General features: G+C 39.1%; 1 protein-coding gene across 1 annotated transcript in view; it reads left to right on the top strand.

Annotated features, from left to right (window-relative positions):
* DOCK8 (dedicator of cytokinesis 8) overlaps positions 1 to 20,225 on the top strand; it is a 44,965-nt gene that overhangs the window by 8,377 nt on the left and 16,363 nt on the right. Inside the window, 15 exon segments of the mRNA XM_040089791.2 lie at positions 584 to 756; positions 2,589 to 2,684; positions 3,641 to 3,736; positions 4,520 to 4,669; positions 6,141 to 6,254; positions 7,187 to 7,342; positions 10,014 to 10,153; positions 10,736 to 10,905; positions 12,220 to 12,365; positions 13,095 to 13,277; positions 13,890 to 14,025; positions 14,624 to 14,711; positions 16,419 to 16,515; positions 17,177 to 17,311; positions 19,261 to 19,413. Coding sequence (XP_039945725.1) covers positions 584 to 756; positions 2,589 to 2,684; positions 3,641 to 3,736; positions 4,520 to 4,669; positions 6,141 to 6,254; positions 7,187 to 7,342; positions 10,014 to 10,153; positions 10,736 to 10,905; positions 12,220 to 12,365; positions 13,095 to 13,277; positions 13,890 to 14,025; positions 14,624 to 14,711; positions 16,419 to 16,515; positions 17,177 to 17,311; positions 19,261 to 19,413 — 2,033 coding nt within the window.

Below are 20,225 nucleotides of genomic sequence, written 5' to 3'. Positions count from 1 at the left end.
CTGTGCTGTGGGAGCTGAAGATACGTAGGCCTTTTTCTCTTTTGAATATTAATTTAAATCCCCTTTGAGAGACATTTAGGCTGATGTTGGAATATTCTAAAATCTGTGAATTCACATATGCTTGCGAATTGTTTGTCCTGGAAAAATAAAGTCTGTGATGAAATTGAAAATATGTATCATTTAGTGAAATTCCTGATGGCAGTGCTCCGTGCTTCTTTGGATACTTGAAACATCGCATTAAATCATATATGTTGAAGGTGGTATTTTGTGTTTAGGCCTGTGAATAATTACAGCAAATTAAAAAGAGCTGATGGGAAGAAAAAACTATTGTAATAGTGCTGCTACTTACTTAGCCCTGTTAATCTTTTGGTACTGCTTATCCAATCACCCTGTGAGCTGTTGATTGAGGTAATATCTGTAATTAGTCATTCAGTGCCTGTGTAGATTGTTAATGAAGCAGTTGGTTTCAGGAGCCTTACTCTTTTGGAAATGCTGATGTTATAACTGAGCAAAACTGGCTTGAACCTCATGTTTGCCTCACATATATGTCCTTAGTCTTAATTCAGACATCTCACTGTGGCAGGTGGAGGCAGCAGTGTTTCGACAGAATCTCGTTATTACACCTTTGGACGCACTTCTGCGGTGTCTGTTGGAAGTAAACTCCTGCAGAGCCGAGTGATAAGCTGCAGCAATCCTGACATCACTGTCACACAAGCTGTGACTGATGAGGAGGTCAAAAGCATCATGTCATCCAAGGTAAGAGAACAAAGTCAAATATCTGAAGAATGGTATGGCCCAAAACCTAATAATCTAGATTCTGTCTTTGAGGATTGGGTTTGCTCCTTGTAAATGCACTGTGTATGTCACCAGAAACATTTTCTGTTTATTTGATTTGGCATAGACACATGCTAAATTCCACTGCTAAATTCTGATGTTTCCTACCAATGGAGAGCAAGAGGTGAGATCTTTATCTCTTATTTGTGGATTAGACACTCCATAGAGGCATTTGCTTTTTTTATGTGCCTCACTCTCCTGTTATTCCAGATATTTAAGATCTGTTCACGTCTGGTGACCTGGTCTGGCCCAATTTGCAGAGTCAGTGCAGTCACAGACCTTTCTTCCTTTTTTTTTTTCGTTTGTTGTTAAATCGTTTCCAATTAAAAAAAAAAAAAAAAAAAAAAAAATTAATTATGACAGCAGCCCCGTGGGTTTGTATCAGCTACAGTGCAGGTGCTATGTGCATAATTTGCACCTGGCTCTTTCCAAAAACTTCATTCAGCCACAGAGTGAGATACAAGCTTCTTGTGCATTCTTACCCACTGCTATATACACCACCAATGACACCTGCAGGACAGAAAGATTTTGCTTCCCTGATTGGCACCAGGTGCTTGCTGATCTACAGCATTCCAGGCCATCTCAGAGCTTTATGAGGATGGTTGTGTGCAGCTGTCTGGGGAAACCAAAACCTGGATTTTGCCACTCAGCCAGAGCTGGGAAGCTATGCCTCTGGCAAAAGCAGGATTTTTTTCCCTGTGCAAGGAGCCTGCTGCTAGTTTTAACCCTGGCAGAGCTCTACAGCAGTACATATGATGAAGTCTGAACTATATCTCCCCTTCACTTTTCTTTGAGTGTTACATATTTAAAGTATTGCTTCCAAGTAGGTTATTTTCAGAAATATTTTTAAGTCTTTTTTCTATTGAATGTGCATACGCCCCTCCATTTAAAATGAATAGGTACTGGACTTCAGCTAATTAAACCAGAAGTGGTAAGATACACAGGCTTTGACAATTTATTTGATTTGTTGATGTTGGCAGACATATATCCTTCCATAGCAATTTTTTATAATGTAAATTTGAATTTTATGACTTTCACTCTAATGTACTTTGTCCTAGAGGAAAAAAAAAATCAAACCAGAGCTCAAGGCATTTTTCCAAATTAATACAAAATTAAAATGTTTGATATTACAGCTTCATCACATTGATAAATGTGGCAATTTACAATTGGTTACTGCCATTTCACTGCCTCTTAACCTGGCATAACTTTTAATGGAAGGAAGACTTCAAGGGGCTGATTATTTTCGATGTAGAGCAGGAGATAAACTGACACCTTTTGAAGGGTGAGTCGTATGCTCCAAAGTACAGCTGCAGTGCTGCCAGTGGGCACGTGATGGCAGTGCTGGCATTTGCACCCTGCTGCTGCTGCTGTGCTGCTGCTGCAGCTGTCAAGTGGTCTTCGGCCTTGAGTGGGAAAAGGGATGGGAAGAAGGAAGAAGAAGGGCTGTTTAGATGAATATCTGTGCATACCTCAAAAACAAACAAAACAAAACAAAAAAAAACAAAAAAAAACCCAAAAACAAAACAAAATAAAACAAAAAAAAAAAAATCCCCCCAAAAAAAAAAAAAAAAAAAAAAAAAAAAAAACCAAACCCCAAACAAACAAAAACCCACCACAACAACAAAAACACAAAAAACAAACACCACAAAAAAACCCAACAAAACCCGTCCACTGCGGGTGGTTTCTTCTCCGTTAATCAGGTGAAGTCACCTAGGAATTCACTATTATGTATTTCCTCCATCTGTGTCCCCCAGCCCATGGATCACAGCTCCAGTCGGATGTCTTACTGCGTTGAAGGGACAAATGACATGTCAGGCCTTTGTGCAAGCACAAGACCATCCAATAAAAAGGTAGGCTATGGCTGTGCATGAGGGAACTCCTTACAGAACCTGGAGCGTCCTGAGGCAGTGCTGGCAATTAGCACTTCTAAATGTGGAGAGGGAAGCAACAGGACAAAATAACAACCAGTTTTATCAAGCAAGGAATTAGTGATGAGATATTGAAACAGTGAGTAAACATTACTCAAACTTTTTTGCTTCTGCTCCAGAGTCTTTAGATTCTTTATCCAGGACAGATTTAGACAAGTAGCAGCCTGTCTGGATCCTCCGTTTGCTCTCTTTCTCAAAGTCTTAAAGCTTCGGTCATTTTCCAGAGCTGTTTACCCTTGGATATGTGTCTGTACATGTTACAGTAAACTCCATTCAGAAATATTTGCCTCCTGTTTCTTCTGTAAAGAATTATTTTCTTTGTCCCTTTTTGTAGCTTTTAGAAGCAAGCTTTTTGTAGTCCAGATTTGAACTTCCTAAAAGTTTAGGTAATTGGGATTGTGTGTCTTGTGTTCAGATCTTACTGTAAAAAGAATTGTCTCCAACTACAAATGTTTGTACAAGGTCTGCTGTGGTTATTGCTTTGTCCTTCTCTTCCACCACAGAGTCATTCTTGATTCTACCTTCTCTCAGGAAAACATGGATGTGCTAAACAAAAATGCTTAGCAGGTAGTGGGAAACGTGACTGCTCCCTTTCATGCACGTAGACAATGACCTGAGAATGGTCCAAAGACATTTCCCTCTTCAGTTATCTATGTTTCTGGATCCACAGAAAAATGGGTCTCGAAGTCTGCTTGCCAAGAGCATTCTTCAGATGTCATTTTGGTCAAACCTGCCTTCTGATCTTACAAAGATGCCCACACGTCCCCATCCGGCTGCTCACCCTCCAGTATGGAGAAATTTCCTGCAGGGAAGGTGTTGAAAATAAAAGATGAGTTGATTGAAAAGCCATTTTCCAACAGTCTGTGTTTATTATGTAGCACTTCCATGAGGAGCTGGCATTGCAGATGGTGGTCAGCACGGGCATGGTGAGAGAAGCAGTCTTCAAGTATGCCTGGTTCTTCTTTGAGCTCCTGGTAAGACTCAACAGTGCTATTTTACAGTTAGTTAATGGTGCATGTAGTAGGTGCTCCAGGCTCAGGTTCAGTTGGGTGTTGACCTCTTCAGTTATTCAGCCTTGTGTAAAGGAGAGGTGTCAAATAATGAAAGCACAACTAAAAATTTCTTCGTATTCACCCTTCCTCACTATGGCAAAGTTCTGCATTAACTGCATGAGCAGTAGTGCGCAGCTTGCACAAGACAGAGAGACAGCCATCACCCAAGTGTATTTCCCTTCCTTTTCAGTGAATATCTTTTCCTGTCTTTTCCATTTTGTTAACAACATGGGAACAGTGACAAAGCTCTACAAACTCACAGTTCTACAGAGCCCTGTGGTGATGCATGTCAGTGGAAAAACTATACTGATTTCCACTGTCAGCATGTACACCTAATGCAATATTAGGTCAAGAAATAAGAATTCCACAAGTGTCACTCCCTGTCTGTCATCATGAATGGCAAAAGTTGCAAGCAGCAACATTTCAGAACTGCAGATGCAAGGGGTTGGGGTAGGGTGATTCTGATTTCAGGTGCAGAGAGTAGCCAACTGCATGAATATTAACAGGAATCAATGTCTGTCTATACCTGAGTCTTGGACCCTCTGTTGTCATTGCCATGTAGGATTTATCACAGCAGCTCTGAGAAAATGAGCGATTAAATTCAGGGAAAAAGAAGTAGGAAATCTTACTCTTACAAACAAACTTAAAGCAGTATTTTGCCTCGAGTCTGGGCATTTTTTTAGTATTCTTTCTTCTGCTTTGCAGATAAAGAGTATGGCTCAGCATGTTCACAACATGGAGAAGCAAGATAACCCACGAAGAAGCCGATTCTCCGATCGTTTCAAAGATGATATTACCACTATAGTTAGTGTGATTACTTCAGAGATTGCTGCACTCATAGTCAAACCACCCAAAGTAAGTGGATGAAATAAGCATCATGGATCCTTGCTATTCAACTTGTGTTACACTGAACTACATTTAATCTCATTTCAATACCAGCCGTGTTGCTAGAATTAGGCCAATGTTCTCACATGGACCTTAAGTTAGAGTTGTGGCACTGTAAAAAGGGCAGCCTTGTTTTCTCTTGGCAGATGTTTTTGTTCAGCTTGGTTCCTCAGCTTACTTCTCAGTGTGGCTGCAGTGTGCAAGAAGAGAATTCCCTTTCCTACTGACAGGAAAGGCTGGACATCCGTTTTCAGTTCTAGTAGTGCTTTATGCCATGTTACCCAGCACATCAGACTGCAGACCCAGCAGGACTACTTCCTTTTATCCCCCATTGCAATTACCCTTATCCTACTGTTAATTCCTCATTTGACTTCTCTGTAGCAGTGGGATATGCCATAGGAAGGCAGTGCTCCTTGTGAGTGTCGCACAGGCCAGCCACAAGTGGTCTAGCCCTTGATGTCTCTGAAGAGGCACTGCCCACTTGAAAATTGAAGACAAGAAATAAGCCCTTAGTCCCATTAAATTCTTGCTACATTTAACAAATTGCACTGATACAACAGATTATGAAGTTGAAAGGATCACAAATTGTAATTCATTTTTTAACATTGCTGAAATCTGTCTACAGTGAATTTAGCCACCCTGAGGTGCTGCACACCTGTTCTCACTAGTCAGAGGTGCCAGTACAGGCAACATTTTTCCCAGTCATCTCTGTCAGTTTTGACCATTAAATGTGTGCAGATCCCTCAGACATCTTCACTAATTCCCCTCGGTGAGCTACTTGGGCTACTAAGGATTTATTATTTAAATTGGTATGTTTGAAGTAACGGTAGCCTCATTGTAGAGGGTACATGAAGTTCTTTGTGGTTCTTACTGGAGGCTATGTATCTCTGGTAATCAGGCCAATTCCAGGCATACAAGAGCTTAGCCGCTGGATGGTGAACCCCACAGATTTATCTTAGCAGTATTTTGGTACTATCGGTTTTACACTTAAAATTTCTAAACAAAATACTTTGTTTGCCTTCCATCAGCAAAGCCAGTGCAGGTTCTTCTTAATATTTTATGCGTTTTAATTTCCTAAACCAGCATTCTCTAATATTCAATAGGGGAAAATAAATAAAAAAAAAAGTCATGCAGCCAATAGGCAATTCAGGACAGGTCTCAAATTCCATTTCATTGTTGTCAGCCCGAAGGGGTACACAAATTAATTGTCCATTCATCCTGTGACATTTCTCTGTGAAACAGTAAAAAAATTTATAGAAGTGATTCTGTGCAATTTTAGCAAAATCATGTGAACTGGAGAACCGGCACAATCTTGTCCTGTATTTTCCCTGAGATGGTTTCTGGGAGCTGACCCCTGCACTATTTTTCATGATTCTAATAAGTCTTCAACCTTTATGTAAGTTTTATACATCCTAACTGGTGGTTTTTTTCTTTTTTTAAGGAAAGTGAGCAAGCAGAAAAAATTAACATCAGCCTGGCATTTTTCTTGTATGATCTGCTTTCTTTAATGGATCGAGGATTTGTGTTTAATCTCATCAAACATTACTGTAATCAGGTAGGCACCATGCATGATTTGGAATGCATTTGGCTTATGTGTTTTGTTTTGTTTGATTAGTTTATCCATCAAGATCCTTTGAGTTGTGTTGAAGGACTGGGTAAATTTCCTATTTCCTATTGCATATGCAATGATTTTAAAATCTCTTTTGATTTGCGATCTGCGGGAAAAAAATTGAGTGGAGGCAAAGAGTCTTTTAGAGTTGTCGTAGCTTGCACTGCTGTAAAACATCCATGGAACCACTTTTCTTCCCTTGCATTTTTACTTCCCTTAGCAGATAATACAGGTCAACTTTCTGACTCCTTCTGCTGAGTGATGTGAGGATAGTATTTAGATTTCGGGGAGTGACTCAAAGTAATACATGTCTTCCTGCTTTACAAGTCTCTGAAAATTAAAAATAAATGGTGATGCAGGATGTTGTTAGGAAATTATTTGTTGCATTTGACAGGGAGCATTTTCCATCTGTTTTTTGACCTGTATGTGTGCAGGTCTGTCAGATAGCTCCACAAAATCCTTCACTGATGTCATTGAAGGGATAAGAAGGGAAATGACGAGATCACTGATGTCCTGTGTTGCTTAGCAGGGCATTTTATGAGTTTGCTGTAGAGTCAGAAAAGTTCGGTTTGTTTCTCATTTTTGTCTTATGCAAAAGACAAAAATATTGTACATTTTTGTTTTGGAAGAAAAGAAGAAAGAAACAATTTGTTATCTCTTCAGAAGTTGATAAGTCAGCTGGGGAGCAGGGAAAGAGACACCATCACTGTCAAACAAAGATCAGCTAATGTATGGAAACTAGTTAGGTACAGTGAGCATTTTAATGGCTACACAGGGCTACATGTCTGTGTCCTTTTGAGGGAGCAGGACATTTCACTACATGGTAATTTAAATAGTACTAGCCCATCACTTGACACTTTTTTGTTTGTTTTTCCTAGCTTTCAAACAAGCTGAATTCACTCTCCACCCTGATTTCCATGAGACTTGAGTTCCTGAGGATTCTCTGCAGCCATGAGCATTACCTCAATCTGAACTTCTTCTTCATGACACCTGCATCAGCTCCAGCATCTCCCTCTCCCTCCTTGTCCTCCCAGGTGGTTGTCCATTATATAGGTGTTGCATGAACATCACATGAAGCATGTGTAGAAAAATACGTCGCTCTGTTCTTCAGATTCTTAAGTTACAATCAGCCACTGCTGGATCAGGGAGAAAAATTTCCCCCTTGAGGAAAAGGGGCATAAGGAGAAAGGCTATAGGAATACTATTGCAAGCCTTCATCTACAGGAGTTAAAGTTGAACATGACACACAGACATTTGCTACCCTGGAGACAGGCACACAGAAAATTATTATTGAGGTAGACACACAAAGTCTAAAAGGAACACAGCTCTGAAGGCCAGTTTACAGGCATACCCTTATTGCATCTGCACACAAACACAAATATGTATTTCAATACCTGTTTTGGAGAATTGTGGCATGCAGCAGTTCATGCTTTCTGTGTGTTTGCCTTGTAATGGAACTTCTTACTTCCCAGGTGGAAGTAGATGGTACCACTAAGTTAGTGACTAATACACTACAGTTTTCAATGTCCTGGAATAGTGATTTTTTTGTTGAACCTTCATGTTGCTTAAAATAGGATTATCATGCTTTTTTTTTCCAGAAGCAGTGTTCTTTCTTCTGGGTTTCTCCCCACCACAGCAGTACAGATCATACTATGTCTTTGTCCATGATTTCTCAGTGGGTTTTTGAACAGTGTTTTTATTTGAACTTTATGATCTTCTGTGTGGAAACACTCAGGTATCTTGAGTAGACCATGCAATCTTCACCATATACAGTTTCTCCAGAAATTTTCCAGACTTAGTCTGACACTGACACAGCTGTAGACTTCTTTGATGTCAGGACCTCCTATGATCTTCCTGACCACAGAGTTCACAAACACATCAAAAAAAGAAATTGTTGATTGGCACGCGACACTGTTTTGCCAGTCTTGTGCTCTCCTCCTCTACATTCAGTGGAGATGGTTTCTTGCTTTTCTACAATGGGGCAAACCCCCTATTGAAGGCTGCTTTCATGTCTGTTTTCCACCTCAGTGATCTCTACAGAGGTCAGGACGGGGTTCAAGCATTTCAGCGCGAGGCTCTGTAATTGCCACAATGCTTGGAGGCAAGGGGATAGATTTGAAACTAAAAATTATGGGAGGTACAAAAACAGTCTGAATAAGTTAAAATCCGTTGTTTCTTTTTTGAATGTCATTGCCAAAGAATTATTTGGATGGTAAGATGTGCTACATCTCATACCTTAATAAGGGTTCTCACAGGTTTGTAACAGCAGATATTATTTTCTTGAAGTTTTTCTTGGTCCTAAAAGCAAAGCATCAAAATCTTAGAGTCAGATGTCACAATACTAATTGTTAATAGTAATCCTGGATGCCAAAGAGCTAGAAATACGACTCTTCTGCTTACGGGGATAAAAAATATCAACATAGCTCTTGTAAGCAGTTCCAGCAAGTCAGAGTTTGGCCAACACCAGTTTAATTAAACTTTCCTTCAAGCAACATCATCAGCTCTTTTTTCTCCTTAGGAGTAACCTACAATGTGCAACCTGTGCAAATCAATAAGGCTTTTGTGGCCTTTGCATGATTTAATGGACTAGCTGACCACCCTTGCAGTAATTTTGATCTGTCTGCAGGAGTGCTGCCCAGCTTGAGTTAGACTTGCAGTAAAAATACGGTCTTGTGAATAAATCTTCTGGAATTTTTTGAGAGAAGCCAAACTCACTTAACCAGGTGCCCTACACTTTGACATTATTTCACACAAACATAGTACAGCCAGTATCTGAGTGTTTGAGGTTGAATGGGAGTGGGTCTAAGTATATGGATCCAAAATAAGGGGCTGCTAAGAGACATGGGGTTCATTTGACCCAGTATACTAGAAGATAGCTGCCACTGTGTGGTATACTGATACTTCATGTGTTTGGACTCTGGGACTATTCCCAGGTGACTGACAGAAATATTGGAAGGAATACTGAAGGATAGAAATTAAAAGCAAAATTTGGACTCATAAAACCCAGCAGCTGCAGTGGGGAGTAGAGTCTAAGGCTTACGCTCACCTGAGCAAGGGACAAAATCATTCCAGGTGACCTGTGGCACACACCTATGATGGGAGAAACAAAGAAGTTCACAGCACTCATATAGCAGCAACTTTCCATTCCTGGGCTGGCTGTGTATCAGTCACAGCCAAAAGTTAGAGCAGTTTGAAGGCTGCCGGCAAGCTCAGCCAAGGATTTCCAGGGCAAAAGGAAATACTGTTCCCATGTCTTTCCTCACCTTACTTCCATACTAGACATCATGGATGCTGAAGAGGACACAGTGAACAGCTTCTGACGCCAAAGTCCCTCTTAATGTAGGGGCCCTTTCTTGCTCTGTGATAGCTAATGTCTGCAACAATATAACAAGGATGGACAAAATTGTGACTTTTGTGTCCTGTCCAAACTCATGAACACAGGGTAGGAATTTTGTATGTCAGGAATGAGTTGCTTGCACAGAATGGAAAGGATGAGATTGCATCCTAGCAAGCAACTCATTTGAAATTAAATGCTTTTAATTTTATGCACAGAAGTCTTCCTCCAAAATGTCCAACCTTTTTTCAAAACCTGTAGTTTTCCTCTGGCAGAGATTTTCTGTTAGCTACACTGACTGTGACTGTGATCTCTTTAAGAAACATTGGTTTTGGTGATCATTCTTTAACACTTCTAATATATTTTTGTAGAACTCCAGCTCCTGCTCCAGCTTCCAGGACCAGAAAATCACTAGTATGTTTGACCTCTCAGCTGAATACCGTCAGCAGCACTTCCTGACTGGCTTACTTTTCACCGAATTGGCAGCAGCCCTGGATGCAGACTGCGAGGGGTGCGTATCCTAATTTGCAGATTTTAAAATGGGATCAGGTGACACTGTTACTCTTAACAAGGCCATAGTTTGAGTCCTTCTTCCCCCACTCTTTTCGGTGAGCCACTCTGTAACATAGCAGTGAACCAGTCATGGTTTTATCTGTGGTATGTTCCTCCCAATGAATGAAGATATACTATTTGTGTTGGTAGTGTTGGCTGAATACACAAATTGAGAACACAAAATTTCAGTTGCTCTTCCCTCTTAAACACCTCTGTCTTTGTCTGAACTTAAGCATTTAGCTGAACTTTGGCCAGAGTTTGGTTCTTTTCCTTAAGCATCTCTCTTTACGCCGCAATGAATTTTTATGGGAAGTTTGAAAGACTTGGGTACTTCGATTGTAGTAAAGTGGCTTGGAGATATAAGATACCTATCTTTGGTAGGGAACATGAATCTCTGCTCAGAATGAAAGAGATCATCAAGTGAATATTGGTGTTTATTATTCATTTCTTTCACCTCATTTCTATTTATAAAATCTTTGATTTGTAAATTATTTGTGCATGATCCATAAATGGAACTCATGGATGGTTTCTGTGTTAACAGGATTAGCAAGGTGCAAAAAAAAGCTGTCAGTGCTATCCTTAGCCTGCTGAGTTCCCATGACCTAGACCCACGCTGCTCCAAAAAGGAGGTGAAGATTAAAATTGCAGCTCTTTACCTCCCTTTGGTTGGTATCATTTTGGACTCACTACCACAACTCCATGACTTTACAAGTAAGACCTTTTTGCCTTTGAATTTTTCAGCTCCTAAGAGGGACTTGTCTAAATAATTTATCAAACATAAAAGATTAGTCTAGTAAGAGTGAATATTTCTTTACTTAGAAGTAGACTGGATTTTTGCAGACAGGAAAAACTTCAGTGTCCTCACTTCATGAGGAAATGATAGACCAGATACATATCTGTAAGTACACCTGCATATCTCATAGTGTAGGTTTTATGACCTTCCTAATAAAACCTGCGAGATCTGCAAGAAATATTTAGCTCTAGATACACTTAACAGTAGTGAAAATACTGCTAGTGATACTGACATCATGTTACACCACAGTTATAGAAATTGGATTGTATTCTCTTTTTCTATTGCTTTTTTACTGCTATTAACATGATACCAGAATTAATTAGTTAAATGCATAAACTTCAAAGAGTGTGTTTTTGTCACTGGTTCTGAAAATATTTTGCTTTTAAATGTCTTAACAAAAAATTACTAATAAGAAAGTGTTATTTATCACTTTCAAACGAGTAAGGTGAAAACATTTACTATACATTGGCTAATTAGATCTCACACCATTCTTTTAATCTAAGTATTATCCTTATACCATAGATGAAAGGAGTTATTATGAAGAAGCCCAGATGTACCAATATGCCTAGGTTTTAGAGTGTCTTCTCTAGAGAATATGTCACAAAAAGCTGTGATCCCATTCTGAACACATGGGGTCCAGCTGATCAGTCAGCTTCTCTGAAAAACAGAACTTGCAAAACACAAAATGGATGCTCAGAATCGGACAAGATTTTTACAAAACCTAGGTAAAAATACTTCATTTGCTGAAATTGGTGTCAAGAACCAGCAGGGAATAGAAGCAGTTAGGTGCCTGAAATAAAACTTGTCCTTAAGTCAGCAGCCAATACTGGATCTGTCAGCTCTTAGCAGACTTAGATATTTTGTTAAATATTAAGAAATTCATTTCTAGTTTCTGTGTTTCTTATCCTCTTGACTGAAATTAACTAGAAGTGGATGGTTCCAAATCTTACAAAGCACTGGCTTGGCTTTGAACTTCAGAGATAATCTCATGGTTGCTACCACCTTTTACACATTTTATGTATTTGAATAATTTGGCAGTCTTTGCAGGTGGCTGCAATTTCTCTTGCTAATGCTGTGTCCCTTTCACTGCTTGGTACATCAGCCAGACAAAAAAATCTCAGGGATGGAGGTGCCCATTATTTTGTTAGGTTACAGACTGATGTAAAACCATGTGACGTGCGCAGAAGCAGCTGGATTGCTCCTGAAGTTCCAATGGGATATTTCAAATTTAGTTTCAGATATCCGCAGTGGAAAGGGACGCACAGGAAACCCAGAAGAAGAACAGGAATCTTCAGGTGCAATCAACCAAAATGTGGCCATTGCCATCGCAGGCAGTCAATTCAACATCAGGAACTCTGGAATACCTCTGGTGTCACTGGTGTGTTCACTGCTCTGCCAATCTCCTTTCTTCTATCTGTTTTCATTTTCCTTTTTTTTTTTTTTTTTCCTCCTTTTATCCTTTCTTGCCACTAATAGCTACAGTCACGAGAAACTGCATTTTTGTTTCCTCCAACACCAACAGATCCCTCATAGGCCTTCTGTCATCTTCTCCTATCCTCTTCTAGTTATTTAATTGCTATTTTACCATACATTGTTCACTTTTTTTCTCCCACATGCCTATTTCTGTTTCCACACTAAACCTAGGCTTATTTCCAGACCAGCAAATGCCAGCGTGGCAGCCCCACAATTCTAGTCTTACCTGAGTCCATGGATCTAGGATTCAGATGCTTCTTTTTCTCTGTGTATGGTCTTTCCTCATATATATATATATAATTTTTTTTTTTTTTTTAACCTACTGTGCAATTTGGCTGACACAACTGCATGGCAGGAAGAAAACAAATGGTTACAGAATCTTTTTCTACTTTTTTATGAGGAAATTACTATACAAGCAAACTGGTGCTTCTCTTAGTCTTTCATTTGCATTCAGTTGGTCCTTTCATTAATTAGACATACAGTCAAAATTACAGTAACTATCACCTGTAAGAGGTCAAATTTACTGAAGTCCAGTCCTGAGATTCAATTCCAATTAAATTTAAATAAGATTACTTCACCCAAGTGACCTTCCTCTTCTTTTCTTCTTTTCTTAATTGACTTTATGTCTTCCTAGCCCTACAGACAAAATGCCACCTTAGGTCCTGATACTACTCGAAATCTTTTAATATGTTTCCTCTGGATCATGAAAAATGCTGATCAGAAACTAATACAGAAATGGGTTGCAGACCTTCCATCCATGCAGCTGAACAGGATTTTAGACCTCCTCTTCATTTGTGTTTCGTGCTTTGAGTATAAGGTAAGTGAAACAAGTGATTTTGTTGTCCTGGTTTGGATCAATGTTTTTCCTTAAATTCCAGCTGTCCAGGTGAAATTAGTTATTGACAGTGGTTAAATTAGCACTTACCTAATCTAGACAAATTAGTTCAGGTAAAATAACTAACAATAGCCTTCAAGCAAAATGCTGCTGAAACTTTTGAGGAAGTCCTATGAAGGTGTTCTAAGTGGCTTAATTATTTTCTTTTATCTGGGTATTTGAGGAAATTATACTGACAGCTTCTGTAAGTACTGGACAGGACACTGAGGATGACTCTTTAGTTAAGAGCAGGGACTTGGTGTCAGCACTCTTCTCTCTGAGAGGGTCCAAAGTGGACCAAATAACCTTCTCTCTGAACTTTAGTTTCTTTCTCTGCAGTACTGAACTACCTCTCTGTTTCTATTAGCAGTACATACTGTACCTCTTTCCTCATTTGCAACTTTTTTTACTAGACTTTATGTATTAATCAGTCATATCCATTGCTTTCTGCCCCTTCTACAGGTCTCTCCTGTTGCGTCTCATTCTGTAAATGTAATTTGGTGTCATGATCAAAAATGGAGGTGTTGGTGCTGATTGTTTTACCTTTACTTTCAGGGCAAGCAAAGCTCAGATAAAGTTAGCACCCAAGCACTCCAGAAGTCACGAGATGTGAAAGCTCGATTAGAAGAGGCTTTACTGAGAGGAGAAGGAGCCAGAGGAGAAATGATGAAGCGCTGCAGAATACCAGCTGGTATCCCATACCCTTGTCCCCCCATGCCTTTTGAGAGGAATTCAAGTGGCTGTAGACATAAATGAGTTTGTTGGGCTTGTTCACACTATGCGTTTTCATTCTTGTCCATTTCACGCCCTCTTCACTCACAGTCCACTCCTTTGCAGACCATCTTGGTTTTGCATGGATGAAAACAGCATTAGGTTTCAGCTGTCCAGGGTGTAGCTAGGACTGAGCTCTTCTCGTGTGAAGAATATGAAGCCAAGAAAGAAGTTTCAAGATATACTAAAATGTTATGTTAGTGTCTAATCAAGAGGCAAGAAATGTTATCAAAACCATAGCTAAAAACAAATTGTTCATAGCAAAAAATGTGGCTTCGTTTAATAAATTTAAAATCTGTGAGTTGGTTTTTGTAGGTTTTTGTAGACATTAAGCAAATTAATGCTCTAAAATTCCTAAGTAAAAAAAAGATGAGTCTTTTTGCTAGGGCCCTCAACCTGTAAGCTGAATGGTTTTAGTTCTGACAGACTGCTACAGAAATGTATCTCCTTTTAGTGAGCTATGAGACTTCAGGTGTCCCCTTTTGTTTTAATCTCTCTGACATATGTTGCACTCTTAGGGAATGACAGAGCAGCAGGGGTAAATGAAAATTTGCGCTGGAGGAAGGAGCAGACGCAGTGGCGACAGGCAAATGAGAGACAAGACAAGTAAGTAATTTAATTAATGCATACAGTTTTTATTAGAACCAAGCTGCTTGGGGTTTTTATGTTTTGTTCTTTCTCCTATGGTGTTTTATTACAAAATCAGTAGTTTTAATCCTGTCCTTCTTTTGTCAAAGAAAAAGAAAAAAAAAAAAAATGTTTATGTGGCAGAAATATCCAGCTGTTGCTATGACACAACAAAGAGGTCACAAACACTAAAAAGAGAATTTTAAATAGCTATCTATACATTTTTTCCTTCTTATTAACAGTTTGGCAAACGTTAGTGATAGAGTCATATCAAATACACCACAGAGGCTTGCTATGTTTATTTTGGTATTGGTCTTGACTCCTCAGTTTATACAGTACTGTGGTATATGTTTTGCCACATTAAATCAGATAAGCTAGATTAGGTTTGACATGCTATGTTAATATAGAGAAGCTCTATTAGCAGGAGTTGGGATTTTGGGATTGTAGCAGCAGGTATGTGTCATGCCAGAGAAGATCCAGTCAACATGGTTAATGTAGAAAGCTCAGTGGAAATTGTGCAAACACCTCTTAAATTCACTAAATTTGTTCAGTTCTTACTCTTACTGGGATTTCTGCCCTTACTATAGCACTAAAGTTTTAGCAGTCCCTTCTGGTTTTTGTTGCTTTGAATCATTGTAGTTAATAAGCATATGACTTCCCTGATTTCCTTTCTTAGCCTCAGCCCTCAGAGTTATCTGTTTGTGCACCAAAGGGTGGCTCTTTGCTCCTCAGGTTTTATTTTTGGGTAAATGGATGTAGTAGAGCAGCTACATGTTTTGAAGTCACTCAGAAGGGTGATTCTAAGGGTGTTGCTCCAGCCACAGAAATGCACCTTAGGAACCTTGGCCAGAGTCACAGGATCTAATCTCAGGCTCTAGAGATCAACCTCTAGCCAGGCAACAGCACCTTTTTTAGCAGCTTAGGAAAAAGAAAAAATGCCTCTTTGTGTTTCTGGCATAGAAGGGATGTGTGAAAAAGCAGTTTTGTTATTAGCTGCTCCTATGCTTATTCAGCTGCCGAGGAATTGCATTCCAGACCTTGTCCTGAAGTGTCGGCTAAGAAGGTATCATGTGTTGCCTTAGCTCTATCTCCTGTCTTTTATCAATATTTCAATTCTCTCTTACACAGCCTGGCATACTGCTTCGTGGACCTGCTGTTTTTTGTTGTCAGCAGTCACAGGAATTAATTTTAAATTTGCCTACATTAAACAATGCTTCTATGCCACTGAAGCAATTTCTTCTTTGGTCTAGTCTACTATTTTTACTGTTTTACTGTGGAATTGTCAGATCAGTTATCCATTATTCCGTTTTGGAGTTTAGTATCCTGCTACAGGCAATGCATTCAGAAATTACAGTGTAGTTTACGAACATGAGCATAGTTTACTCAACTGAACATGATATTGAGTAGGCATTATACAGATGACTATTAAGGAAGAAAAGCATCTATCCAAACTGTCTAGAAGCCTAGTTTTCAAAAATCCCCTTTGTGACTGCTCTTCTACTATAGCAGCTTTCCTAATTTCACTCCGTAGTTTTTTAAGAAACACTTCCGAACATTACTGTCATTGTTTGCTCTTATGGGATCGTTTGGAATGGTATGCATTTGCATTCTGGCTTTATTTAAACAGCAGGTCATCTAACTCTTGGGATACCCTCTGCTTGCTGTAATTAGAAATCCTTTTTGCAGGACGAAAGCTGAGCTAGACCAGGAAGCTCTGATCAGTGGAAACCTGGCAACTGAAGCTAACCTGATCATTCTTGATATGCAAGAGAACATTATTCAGGTGAGAAATAATAGAGGTGGCTTAGTACCAATCTCTGCTCCCTCAGAAGCCAGTGGAAGCAAGATTACCTTTTCCTTTTGCTTCTGAGACAGTGCAAAATATTTTGAGATCTTCTGTAAACTTATATAGTCTTGAATAGAAAAAAAAATTCATAGGTAGCAAGGAAAAAACTTCTCCAGCTTGAAAATCTGTTAGTAGAAAAGCATTTATCTGCTAGACTTCTTGTGTACTGGAAATTATTTTCACATGACATCACTCATAGCACCTAGTCTCCCCAGTGTTTTGGTTGTGGGTTTGATTCAGAACAGACCAGTATGAATATTTAGCCTAGGTGCTCAGGATATCAAGGATGCAAGGGAAAGGATGGTGCTTGCCCACCACAGGACAGAAAGGGAGCTTCAAAGATCATTGCAGAAGCTTACTGAGCTTAAAAAATGCATTGGAGAGTCTTTGGAACTTGGAAAATGTTTGGGACATTTTCCCCTCTGTCCTCTTGGTAACTACAAAAGTGCTTTGAAAATTCACCTGAGCAGATGTTAAAAATGAAGGAGCAACAAACCCCTGGATGTCTCATGGGCTGGAGAGCAGAACTTCCATTCCTGTGTGCCAGTTCATTGCTGAATTATTTCACACAGTTATTGTTTTTCTCCTTCCTATGTAGGCAAGCTTTGCAGCAGAATGCAGAGATAATCTCTTGGGAGGAGTTTTGAAGGTCCTGGTAAATTCTCTTGGCTATGATCAGAGCACCACTTACCTGACTCATTGCTTTGCCACACTGAGAGCCCTTATTGCTAAGGTATGTTCTTGCTGTACTTTTGTTTTTGTGATTCCAGTCAAATTAACAGAACAGCATTTCTAGAGCAGAGCTCTGTTCATCCCCTTACCACTTTTCTTTGACATTTATTGAATACGTTTTCCATATGTAAATACAAATTACTACCTATAGGGTTGTTGCAGGATTCCTACATCTGTTGTTAGGTTAATTCACTGACCACACAAGATGAAATAATTAAATCTGAATAATCTTATGGGTATAGCAGTCTATTTGTAAACATGGAAGATTCACGAATAAAAAGGTAAGCAATTCCACACACTTTATTTTAATACATTCTGATTTTAATTAGGAATCTTAATGCCAGGAACTGCACAAGAACTCCATAAAGTCAAACTTAAATTATTATATCAGAATGGCTAGTTTCCAATCAGATGGGCAGCACAAATAAAAAGAATCAAGAAACTCAGAGAATCAGAAATCAAAACTCACGAGACATTGAGGGCATCATTTTAGGTTTCTGTTTCTAAGATAGGTTTCAAAACTCTAAGTAGATTCTAAGACATCGTTGTTCTGCCTGAAAACTAAGCCAAATCCTCATCTCTCTTCTACTTCTGTATAACCAATAAGAAAAACTCCAGGTCAGAAAAAAACCAAAAAACAAACAAAACAAAACAAAAAAATAACAAAACAAAACAAAAAAACCACACCCCACAAACTTCAAAATATATATGAGGACAGAAATTGACCCAAAGTCTTTTTTTTTTTTATCATAGAGGTCATAATGGGTTGGGTGCTTCATAAGGACTCTAAGATCTTTTTAAGGTTCATTTTCATACAAGGAAAAGCAGCTCCACTAAGGAAGACTCCATGAAATGTTTATTTTCCCTAAACTACTCTAAAATACAAATAAGAAACAAGATACTCCTGTCCAGTTAATGCCTGTCTCCTCTTAGATGCAGATCGGCTGACAAAGCCTAATTACAGGGTAGATATCTGAATAGTTATGAAACTAATAATTATGTTTTCATTTTACTTTATCTTTAAAAGCTAACTTCCAATTAGAGTAATGAATTTTGTGAAGCAATTGTTTTTCTCATTGAAATAGATCTTGTAGTTAAGCTGACTCGGTTCTGTATTTCATTAAGCAATCCTTCCAATTATTTCTATTATACTGTAGGCATATAGATGTTATTTTACAAATAAAAGCGATAAAAACCTGTGCCAGCAGGCTTGTAGTATAAATTAAACACAAAACAGTGAGATAATGAACTGAAGAAAGGCTGAGAACTGGGAAATGGGTCTGCAAACTGAAAACAATACCTTGTGTACACTCACACACCTTTATCAGTCCTGTGTATGTACATCAGGTACTGGTGCATCTCTGCTGTCTCTGGTGAGAGTTTCTGTGGACAGACATCCTGCCCTCTGAGTTTATTGCCTACTGTGTGCATTGTGAAGACACTGTAAAGGAGGGTATGGCATGAAAACTTTGGCAGTGGAAGCTTTGTGACACACCGCAGGAGCAAGAACATGTTGGAGGCCTGGGGAAGGGAAGGGTGTTGGTGCAAAGAGCTAAGAATTGCTCCATATACTTAAGGAAGTATTTGCATGCTTCTTGACTCATTATGAATTCTGAAAATAGCAAATCTCCATGCTTCCATGAATTTTGCAATATTTGATGTTTTCAAAAACTCCTGGAGACATCATATTCTGAATTTATTCTGTCTCTTTCTCTTTTTTTCAAAACACAAAGGCTGTTTTCAAACCTTTCTTTCCTGTAGAAAATCTTAAAAATGGAATCTACAGCATCACAGGAATCAGAAGTTGGAATAAAAGAAGTATAAAATGTAGTTTTTGAAAACTCCAGAATTTTTCTGAACCCTGTGACTTTTCTGGACCCCAACACTAAGATAATGATGTTTTAATGGATAGAAATGAGAGCAATAAATGTTTTCTTCTCCTTCCCTTAGTTTGGAGATTTGCTGTTTGAAGAGGAGGTTGAACAGTGTGCTGACCTGTGTCAAAGAGTTCTCCACCACTGCAGCAGCAGCATAGATATTACACGGACTCAAGCATGTGCCACTCTTTACCTCCTCATGAGATACAGCTTCAGCTCTACCAGTGTAAGATTTTGAGTGTAATATTTTGTGCCACCTTTTTTGTGATCAAATGAAACAAAGACTGAAGTTGCAGCAGCAAGTGGAATGCATCTGCAGTCACCTGGTCTGCTGTTTCACACATTTGAGCCAAGAGATGTGCTAGAAGTGTGGGGGGAGAGTAGCTTTAACTATTGTTCATTGCTTCGATTCAGTAAATGTGATTTGTTCTGCAGTATCTGTAAATGCAGCTTCAAACAGAGCAGCATTAGGTCTCTGACAACAGAGACTATACAATGCATAAGCAATGCTCTTTTTTCTTTCATTCCTGTGTCAGAACTACTCATTCTAGTTCTATTCTGATGCAATTGCAACCTCAGTAGAACTCCTATATACTTGTATTAATGGGAATTCTTCACCAGCTCCTTGGTCTTAGGACTAGGCTCTGATTTTTACCACACACGTGGAGCAAAATACATTATGTATGTAGATTAACAAAGTTCTAGCACAAAAGGATATGCATTAGCATTTTGGATGGCATCTGATCTTGCACAGAATTTCCTTCACTATTTATTACTTTAAAAGTCTTGAATATGTAAATAGTGTAAGCTCTGCAGAAGGAAAATGAACTGCAGACGCACCAAGATCATCAGGGTGTAGTGCGTCACCAATTGAGGCTCCTAGAGGCCTTTTGCTTCCCAGATTTGTTTCCAGAGTGTTTTTCCAGTCATTCTTCCTCATCTGTTCCTGTGTGTGGTCTGATCCACACGCCCACTGGCCTGTGCAAAGGGGGAGAGGGTGCTTCTGCCTTTCTCCTGTCTCAAGCAAGCATGCATATT

Source organism: Hirundo rustica, chromosome Z (genome assembly GCF_015227805.2).
Source record: "Hirundo rustica isolate bHirRus1 chromosome Z, bHirRus1.pri.v3, whole genome shotgun sequence".
Classification (NCBI taxonomy): Eukaryota; Metazoa; Chordata; class Aves; order Passeriformes; family Hirundinidae; genus Hirundo; species Hirundo rustica.
This window is presented reverse-complemented; position numbering and strand designations above follow the sequence as displayed.